General features: G+C 45.8%; 2 protein-coding genes across 4 annotated transcripts in view; both read right to left on the bottom strand.

Annotated features, from left to right (window-relative positions):
• Positions 1–2694: 2694 nt before the first annotated feature.
• ikzf4 (IKAROS family zinc finger 4) lies at positions 2695–8558 on the bottom strand. Of its 3 annotated transcripts, XM_086038707.1 has the most exons (10): positions 8481–8557; positions 6966–7029; positions 6787–6833; positions 6624–6707; positions 6272–6538; positions 6013–6180; positions 5300–5455; positions 5053–5184; positions 3422–3577; positions 2695–3343 (listed from the first exon to the last, which is right to left on the bottom strand). In XM_086038707.1, exons 3-10 carry the CDS (start codon positions 6824–6826, stop codon positions 2784–2786), a joined length of 1563 nt encoding a protein of 520 aa, XP_085894833.1. In that variant the 5' UTR covers positions 6827–6833; positions 6966–7029; positions 8481–8557; the 3' UTR covers positions 2695–2783. The 3 variants fall into 3 exon arrangements, with proteins under 3 accessions (XP_085894833.1, XP_085894814.1, XP_085894823.1); XM_086038688.1 differs by having other exon boundaries at positions 2696–3577; XM_086038697.1 differs by lacking the exon at positions 6966–7029 and having other exon boundaries at positions 2696–3577; positions 8481–8558.
• Positions 8559–8842: 284 nt separating this feature from the next.
• dnajc22 (DnaJ (Hsp40) homolog, subfamily C, member 22) overlaps positions 8843–10072 on the bottom strand; it is a 3340-nt gene continuing 2110 nt past the window's right edge. The window contains exons 2-4 of the mRNA XM_086045316.1: positions 10059–10072; positions 9695–9990; positions 8843–9486 (exon numbers count right to left, since the gene is read on the bottom strand). The exon at positions 10059–10072 is cut by the window's right edge and continues 594 nt beyond it. Of these exons, the coding sequence (XP_085901442.1) occupies positions 9310–9486; positions 9695–9990; positions 10059–10072 (487 nt within the window). The 3' untranslated portion in view covers positions 8843–9309. The remainder of the gene's footprint in view (positions 9487–9694; positions 9991–10058) is intronic.

The raw sequence follows: 10072 nt of genomic DNA on the forward strand, positions 1-10072 counted from the left end.
AAAGCATTGTAACAATAAATCAAACTTTATTAACAGTAAAAAGTTTGCAGAATAGCAAGGGCATTTGTAACTGCAGAAACATCTCGGAAAGCAACAGGGCGTTTTGAAGTGATGAGGCAGTTAAACATGTTGAACTTTGAGGTAAATTGTTTTGGTCATGTACAAAGTAAAATCACTCACAAAATATTGTAAAACAACAGCGAAATCCACACAAGGAGACAAAAACCCATGCCTCAGTTTTCACTTAACTTCACATTTAACAAAAAAATAAAACTGTTCACAATTCAGGTCAAAGCAGGGTGGTGACAAGCACACATGCTGTGTTCCAGTCACGCACGGTTCTCCGTTTTAGCTTCTGTTTTTTTTTGTTTGTTTTTTTTTGGTCAAACCTTATTACATTCTGCATTAAAAAAAGACGTTCAACAATTAAAGCAGCAAACCCACAATAACAAGTCGAGAATACTGAGATTGGTCTCATTTGCGTTCCCAAAATCAACAGAAAAAGTCACTGTACTGTAGCAATAAGGTATTTGGGTGCTCGAAAGAAGCAGGAGGTAACATCTCTCACCCGCTTGAGGAATATGCTAGGTAAGATTTGGAATATAGCTGATTAAATACACCAAGGCTGAAACAAGCAACACTACCGGTAATAAATAGACTAGTGCGAGTGAACCTCAACATAACCCAAGTTTTACTTGGCAAACAACAACCTCGACGCCAATGAGCATCTGCGTACTCTCTGCCGCAAGGACCGTAAGAGTTTTAGCTGAAATTAAAGTCAATTCTCAGTCACACACTGCAGCAAACTTGACTGTCATAACTTGTGCAACATGAGGGGAATCTGAGCAAGGCAAACGATATGAGCATCATTGTGAGGATTCAACAGTTATTTCAGTGCAGGAGAAGGAGCACGAGAATGTAAAGCCATCAAGTGCTTGGGCAAAGACTTGTCATATACAAGCAGGGACTCTACAGGTGCAGTCCTGTAGATTTCCAAGCACCCCCGGGCTATCTTCGGTCGGGGTCTTCCTTGTAAGCCTCATGGCTCATGGTCTGATCTGCACCAGTATTCCAAGGTTCACTTTAAGATCCCAAATCCTGTGCAACTGCTTCCGGAGCCAATTTCTGACTTCAAACACTGTAAACAAGTTGGATTTAAGGCAGTCCTTTTTTCATCTTTCATCCTATGACAAAAGCCCCCCCCCCCTCCCTCCCCCCCAATCCCAGAGGCACAACGCTCTCAGTGCATATGAGGCTCACACACCTCACTAAGTCAACACCCTCGTGCGCCACGCAACACGGCTCTCGGTGCGTGCGCAATAGACACACCAAACGCAATTCTTCAAATGTAAACACGGTGCCTTCGGTTCTGCTTGTGCACACAACCGTTTCATAGAGAAATTGAAATCAAGGAGAAGATGGCTAGTTAAGATTTCCCAGCACCTGTTCCCTTCATTTTTTTTTTTTCTCGAGTTTGGAGGAAATCCCCCGAGAAGGCACTTTTAAAGCAAAATCACATTTTGCCAGATGATTCAACAAGAGAGTGCAATCAATCATATGACATAATTTGCCGCAATAAACTGGTAAATGCTGTTCTCGTCAGATTCATCACCGCTTCTGTTTCACTTGAATAAACCGGGTTTACATGGAGCCTTGATTTCCGATCGGAACGAAATAGAATACCCAAAGCAAAAGAACATGCTCCATATAAAACACCTCAATTCGAATAAATAGCCCAAATCCGAATGGATTTTAGTTGGGATTCACAGTCGTGGCATATTCCCTTTTCCAATCCGACCAGAAGTCATGCATATTTTTTTTATTAGGAATAACCAGGCTGCGTCCTGTCTGCGCATGCGCTGTCCTGGCGTCAGTGTGCAGTGACGCCGTCGTTTACACCCTTGATCAACCAGAGTTGATCTGCGGCGGGAGAGCTTGTTTTGAACTCTTGTAACTTGCCTTTATCAAGCTGTTGCTTTCATAAAAGTGTAAAAACGATCACAACTACTGTGCTAAATAGACAACTAACCTCCATCTTTATAAATGACGCGACTTACATCGCCGTGCTCGTCACACATCTGTAAAACGGCAGTTCTAATTAAACGCAGTGGCATTTGTTAACGCCAGATCGGAATAGATCACGTCACATGTAAACGGTTGACCAGAGATCATCAATCAGAATGACAAAACAGTCTGCATGTGAACCCGGCTGTACAAAATAATAGGACACATTCTTCATTTTACACTGGGGATGTAAAGCATGATCTGGTGCAGAGCAAAGATGAGCCCACAACGCTTCCAGCGACTCCTCTCAACCCTTCCCGCTCTCCTTAAAGCGGAAGTCCACCCTAACATGTTTTTTTCAAGAATAGGTTCTATGCAAGCCCACTAGTTGAAACAAGGCATTCTGATAAATATTGCATTTGTGGAATAAGAGTCAATACGCCCGTTTTTAGCCATCTCTCGGGGTGGCCATTTTGTCACTTCTGTGGACTGAAAATGACATCACAACTGCTCAGGGTTCAGGTAACGACCAATCACGGCTGGCCTGTTTTCTGAAGCTGAGCCATGATTGCTCGTTACCTGAGCCCTGAGCAGTTGTGATGTCATTTTCAGTCCACGGAAGTGACAAAGCGGCCGCCCCAAGAGATGGCAAAAATGGGTGGATTTTGCTGCTGAACTCATATTCCACAAACGCAATATCAATCAGAATGCCGTGTTTCAAATAGTGGGCCTGCTGGGAACATATTCTTGACAAAAATGCGCTTGAGTTGATCTCCCCCTTAAGCCAGTTGGTGCTCTCCACGACTCATGTGCGAGGAAAACTCGTAGCGGTCCCGGCTGCAGTGGCCACAGATGTTGCACTCAAAGGGCCGGTGGAAGCCGTGACAGCCCATGTGGATGGTGAACATGACATGATCCAGGAAGAGGATGCGGCAGTGGCGGCAGTGGAAATAGCGCATGGGCTGACCGTCCCTGTCCAACACCTGCACTTTCTGCCTGGAGGTGAGAGGTGAGCCGGTGCTCCTCTTCACCGGGGTGGGGGGTGAAGGACACACCCTGTCCCACTCTGGGTCCATCTCTTTGGCCTGGCCAAGGCTGGAGGTGGAAAGGCTGTAGGGCAGTGCGAGGGCTTGGTAGTGGAGGTGCTGGTTGTTGCTGGAGGTACGTGTGTGGACCGCAGCCCTTGTGCTGAGGTCTTCTGCTGTGCTCTCGGTGTCTGTCGAGTCGGGACATCCGTTGGGCGAGGTTGTGTGGCTGTGAACCGAAGGGTGAGCGTCGCACCCTTCGCCCGCTTCTTGGCCGGGCGGGCCGTGAGGCGTCATTGAGAGTCCACCCGGGGCTGCTTGAGGAGGCACGTTGCTGTTAGCGGAGCCCATGATTGTGTGCAGCTCTGATGAGAAGGCAGGATGAAGCGCACCGTTCCATCGCTTGCTCCTGGAGTCTTGCGGAGGCATCCCGCTCAAACCGGGGGAGTCGTCATCTGGCCGGGGGTTCAGATGCTCCCCTTCCCTCTCGGAGCCAGAGGACAAGTCACAAGGAGCTTCAAGCAGGTCAAGATGGATGTGCTTGTCAGCTGGGAACACCAAAATACGAGGAGAAAGTCAGTGGACCGGGTTTTTGCGCAACGGGATCTACATTTGTTGACAGCGCACTGGCGCGCGAGCGTGAAAACGGACATATCCTCATTTTTTTGCTGACACAAGCCACTCTAAAAACAGTTGGGTTAAAAATAACACAAATCAGGTCAATTCGACCCACTTTTTTAGGATTGTTTTGTACAAAACTACCCATTTTTGGGGTTGTTTTCTGCAAAAACAAATTGACCCAAGTTGCGGATCGGTCCATTTTTGACCCAAAATTGTGTCATTTATAACCCAACCGTTTTTAGAGAGTACGCTTCTTTGGGAATCAGGTGCCTCACTCTTTGCCATTCTGAAATGGCGAAGAGTGAGGCAAAAAATCAGAAATCAATTAATTGAATGCATTATTATTATTGTCATCATTGACACAGCTATGGAGGGCAGCGGCTAGGGTGTCACACAAAGGCATACGATCAGGGTGGAAGGCGTCCACTTCACAGATCTGGCATCTCCCTCACCAACTTTATTTCATCCGCCAGTGGAAGTCTCCTCGCAGTTTTTTTATAAACATACTTTACATGCATGTGTCGATCTGCCACAGGAGACGAGGAAATCAGTTTCTTCCGCCATGCCAAGGACGATCAGCTCGCCACTGACGCAAGGCACTCAAAGGGAATGAAAGGAGCCGCTTTGATTGGCAGGAAACTACCATACAGCTCTTGCTTGCGCGGGTCTCCGAACATACCAAAACTTAGTCCAGCCCGCCCCTGGGCAGGTTTAGACCCCGTCTCGCGACAGGCTTTCTCACTGGGCATGAAAATACAGCCCAATGTGTTTTCATACAAGTGATGTTCAAAGTGGGTGGCTGAGCAATCAATAAAAACATGTAGCCAGTATCTAACCCAACCTGTTTATTACCGTAAACAGTTTGCATTTTGGAACTTTATTCGCCTTGCGAGTTGCATTTGGGTCTTACGTCTCGTAATGGGCGGATTTTGTTTCATCCCACCGTGAGTGCGTTTTAGAGTCACGAGCATGAGTTGCAAAGCCACTGTTGTGCATCCCCGGATTGCGTAATTTCTGAATCCAGGAAACCGGAAAGCTGCAGAATAATTGGCTTTCGATTAAGCAGTCGCAGACAATTGCACCGCAATCGGAAACAATGGACGACGATCGACGTGCGTGGAATGCTGTCGTTTGGAACTTCTTCCCCTTGATCAAAGACGCTGGCTGAACCTGAGCCCCGGTGAAGGCGGAATCATGAGGAACAAGAGAGATTTCGTCTCATACTTGCGTGAGAGTTCTTGTAATTGTTGGTCATTAAAGTTAGGAGAGTCTTTGAAAAGCGTATCGTGTCATACTCTAGATATTTTTACCATGGCGATGGAACTTTAATTACTTCAAATATACATGTAACATTGCATATATATATAGTGTCTATTTTGTGGAATCAACAATGACAACTTACCCAGAAATTTTTGTGGCGTTGACCTCTTGCGCTTGGTGATGCTAACAGCTAATCTATCCGCAAACTGTGGTTTCTCATTGGACATGTCCTGCGTAGGTTTAGCCATTGTTTCCATATTTAGAGACTGATCATCTGCAAATAAAATCCACAATGACCGTCTTTGCACCTACCTCCAGGACTAATTGAATGGACTTAGATGAACTATAGCACGGGCACCTTTTGCTGGTTGTTTTGTACTGTATCTTACCCTGCCGTGCTGTCTTTGAGTTGACTGCCGCCTTCTGGTCCTGGTTCTTGAGAAAACTGTGGCAACGGTCAAAATGATCCTCCAGTGTGCTCTGCTGTTTGTAGCTGCGACTACAGTAGATGCACTTAAAAGGCTTCCCCCCCAACGGCGAAGAAACTGCAATTAGAAAATGCCAAACCAAGAGTAAAATGGCCTGTAACCTACATGACGGCGAGTAAAATGACAACAAAAGTATGTCACTCTGAACCCTTGCGCTGTATGTCATTTTGGAAAAATGGTTCATAATGTGCTCTTAGTGTCACGATGAATGTACACAGGAACTCTTGCTTGCAAATTATCAACACTTGAACAGGTGTTGTTAAATATTTCTTACACACACACGTTTTCTTACACAGGGTGCCCCCCTGTGCCGCCCCTTTTTTTGCCCCCCCTCAAAAAAAAAAAAAACGGGCCTTGAAAGAAGAGAGTATACAGTTTTAATGTGACGTTCAAAACACAATAAACTAGTTATACCTCAAGTTGCAATTGATTTCCGAAAAAAAAAATCAAGAAATGATGTCTATGGATAAAAAGAGATTGCAAAGATAGAGACTGCAAATAGACCTTTATAGAAATACAATAAACCCGTTGTCAAATGAACATTTAGTGTGAATCAAAAGCGAGCATCTTTACGTTTGCACAGCTCTTGTATTCGTCGCTGACTCGGTGCCCACCTGCATGTGTACGTAGATGTCCAGCGAGGGCGTCCCTCCTCCGGCAAGCGTAGTTGCAAATGGGGCATTTGAAAGGTTTCTCTCCAGAATGCAACTTGATGTGGCGCAACAAGTTGCCCTTTTGGGTGAAGGAAGCTCCACACTGGTTGCACTGGAAAGGCCTCTCACCTAACAACCAACACGTGGAGGCGTGAAAACCTTCACGCCCGATGCCCGTTTTGAATTCCCACGCGCTAACTGTTTGCTAGGCTCTCGTCACCTGTATGGCTTCGCTTGTGCACCATCAGCACGTTGGGTCCGATGCAGATGATCCCGCACACATCGCATTGGAGCTTTCCACTCGGAAGTCGGATGGGCCCGGGTGAAGAAGTGCTTTTGGAAGTGGCCAACTCACCGAAAAGATTCCCATGGCCGAGCCCAGCATGCTCTGCGCTCGCTTCCTCCATCAGCTCTATTCTGTCACTATCTGTGTTGTTTGGCTGTGGTGATTTCTCCTCAGTGCACAGCTCCACCTTCATGGAGTTTTCTGGGAAGGGAAAATCAAACGTGCCTTTCCGTATGCATTCACAGATCATATCAAAACTGCCTGCGTGGGAACGTTGGAAACGAACCCGCAAAGGAGCAACGAGTCAGGGACTGCTGACTGCCGTTTGTGCTGTAAAGGTCCTGCTCTGTCGACGACTCTCGGCCACTGCCTGAAAGAGACAGCAAAGTAAAATTCTGCTTTCTGCACACACATATGGACCGCATGTTTACATTCTCATGTAACGTTACCTGATGCATGAGAGCATCCATTGCAGTCATCAGCATTCATTCTGCATCTGCACAACGAAAGAACAAAGGAGTTGCCTCATGGCAAGTCCAATTTGAATCCTACAAAGCATTTAAAAACACTCGCGGCTTTCAGGATATCATAATGTCTATTTAGGGCAGGTTCATCTTTACAAACGAACCTCCGTACATTCAGATGGCAGGGACAGGCAGCACAGTCATCTCTTCAGCACATTCAATCACGCCCTGCACACACACACACGCGCACGAATGGGGTAAAAGGTGAGTTTACCCACAAGGACGAAATGGTCGAAATCATCATCATCATAGAGAGAAAAATAAGAATAGAATTAATGAACATATCATTAAAACGAAACACTTTGTTTTATGTTTAGTTTTACACTAAACTTCGAGTTGCAATAAACTCCTCAATTATTATTGAGTGTCTGTGTGACTTGTATGTCAAACTTTTGCTTGCAAGACAAAGCAGAAAAAATGGCCGAGCCAAGGCCAATAACCATAAAAATTGGTGCCTGCTTAATTGAACTCAAAGCTATAATTGTGTTGTATGAGTGGCAACAGGTGGATACACAGGTCAATTGTACCTTCTGCCATCGAGTGGAAGAGCTTTCATTTGTTCAGCATAACAAGAAGACACAGAAAAGCGGTTCACTGTAAATTGGACTATGGTAACAGGGTTCTTTACAGGTCTAAGTGTGTTCTAATGTTTTTAAATGTTGTTCTTTTAATTATGTGAAGCACATTGAGTTACTTAGTATGAAATGCGCTGTAATAATAAAGCTTCCTTGCCTTCCATATCAGAAGCGTGTTCAACCTGGACGTCCACTGCGATGATTATGATTTATTACGTGAGTAGCGTATGTCCAATTTCAATTTGATGGGATTTGACAGAAATTGTTTGCAGGGTTTGAATCTGCCCTATATATGTGCTATAAGTTTAACCAAACGCCGATCAAACCTGCAGGGAATTCCATTCAACTTATTTCTATGCATGTTTTCAGAATTTCGTTCTGGTATGTCACAGTAGTATTATCACAAGGTAGCCTACGGCCATGAAAAACGCCGCACCTTGTGCACAAACAAATGTCGGGCTGCGGTGGTGCGAGGAAGCTAAAAAGGGAACGTGAATATGCTGCCTGTGGCCGCTTGGAGAGCAACGGGCGCGGATGCAGACGCGCCAGTCACACCAGGGCACGGCTGGGGGGATCGGGGGGGTGGGCGGGTGGCTGGCTGTGGGTGTCACTCGAGCGCCGATCGACTCTTGACTGACAATCGTTCATCTCTGCGTGAGGGCGACCGTGCGATTTATATTTGCACAAAAAAAAAAAACTACCTGGCCTCCACAGACATATTTGGCCACTTGTTTGAGCCACGCACTCGTTGACGGAAGCGTCTGGCGCCTGGACGGCGAAAAACGGCGGCGTGTCTCATGATCACCAATGACGGCCCCGCGCACGCACGCCCGCACGCACGCGTGCGGTTGTCATCCAGCATCGAGCACATTCAACTGTCATGTTTCTTCAATGTTTCCAGCGCGCCGTTGCTATGGCAGCAGAGCACACGACGAATGGCATTCGCCCGCGTTCAACTCCAAAAAGCAGCTTGCAAATGATAGTCGATGGAGGCTCTTGTAGTGTTAGCGAGCGCCGAGCTCGGTCCACAAAGCGCCTGCTTACCTGGTCACCGCTCGTTCTTTCCCTCCTTAGAATTGTCTGGATTGCGGTTTGTTTTCAAAGCCACCGCAGCATCGCTCGGATTTTTTTTTTTTTTTTTCACCTGAGAACCCCAAACAACTTCCGGGCTGGAGATTATCGAATGCATCGATTCGCACAATATGTGGATGCAAATTGATTCGTAGGCCAGAGACAAACACTCTGATTATTTTACTACCGATCGGCTTTTTGTTTATGCCTGATTTGTTTATTTTATGTATGTTATTTTATTAGGAGTAATACATCATTAAATTATACATTCAATAACATTCATTACCATATAAAAAATACAAAACGCTGCACCTGTAACAATACATGGCAATCAAGGCAAGGCAGTATTCAGCAATGTATACAATATTCAGTAGTGTACATTAGTGGAGTAAAATAGTTCAAGGGTGGATGTATCGTCACAAGAGGGCAGCAAAGTACCGCGTTCTCAACAGACCCGCTGGACTATAGTCACTTCAGCGAGTGAAATGTTTTTAAGTCCCTTGCGGGCCGTAATAAGAAATCTGATGTTCGTATTTATGAATTTGTACCAGTTGGCTTTTAATATATTGTCTGTCTTGTTTGTCTATGAATGGCACTTTAGTGTGTAAATAAAGCTGCTTGAATTGAGTGAATTTTGTTCCCAATTAAGCTAGGTCAACCAAATGACAATTCAGACTGCGATGTACAATTGTTGGACAACTTAGTCAAAGTTTGTTAGGTAAGAAGGGCAAGTTCACTTTTTTTTTCCCCCACTGATAATGAAAATGACAGTGGTGTGTCCCCATGCCAACTTATTCAGGAACTATTTGAAGCGTCCGGGCCTGTGGCGCCGTAGAAGAACCTCATACGCCTCGTGGATCTTGACAAACGTGGCCTCAGCATCCTTGCTGGGGTTGTGATCTGGGTGCCAAGCCTTGGCAAGCTCCCTGTAGCCACGAGTTATCTCTTCGAGAGAGGCCTGTGCTCCCAGCGATAAAACCTGCAAAATACATGCAGCGTATGACATACGTTTAAAATAATGCTTTGAAGTTAGAAGAAATCCGTCTCTTGAAACAGATTGTGCTCAACATTAGCGGTTGCGTTGTAAAATGACGAAACACAACACAGGCTGTGCTCCAGTTCATCTAAATATGAATTGCCCTACAAAGGGTTTACACAGCACAGTTGAACCTTTCCGAAATAGTCACCTTCAGAGCCTCTTTTTCCCGCTCAGTGTAGTCTTTCAGGAGTATTTCCAGCATCTTCTTCCAGGCTTCTTCATAATGACCTCCTCCAGTCATGACACACGACCATAAGCGATACGGCATTAAAAGAATGTACTCCACCACACTTCGGAGCCAAGGGACGAACCAAAAGACATCCAGCAGTGCTGCCACACACTCGGACAGGTAATACAATGTGGCGGTGGTATTATGGAAAACACAATATGCCAATGGAGCAGTGAAGGCCAGCCAAGCCAGACTCAGCCTGCAAAGGCGCAGACCTAAAAGTGCCAAAGAAACAATTCAGTGATGGTCATGACTTCACGTGAGCGAAGCATTTTTGTCCTACCCAGTTCCTGCGCG

Source organism: Filicampus tigris, chromosome 1 (genome assembly GCF_054856515.1).
Source record: "Filicampus tigris isolate MCC_2025a chromosome 1, RoL_Ftig_1.0, whole genome shotgun sequence".
NCBI classification, from domain to species: domain Eukaryota; kingdom Metazoa; phylum Chordata; class Actinopteri; order Syngnathiformes; family Syngnathidae; genus Filicampus; species Filicampus tigris.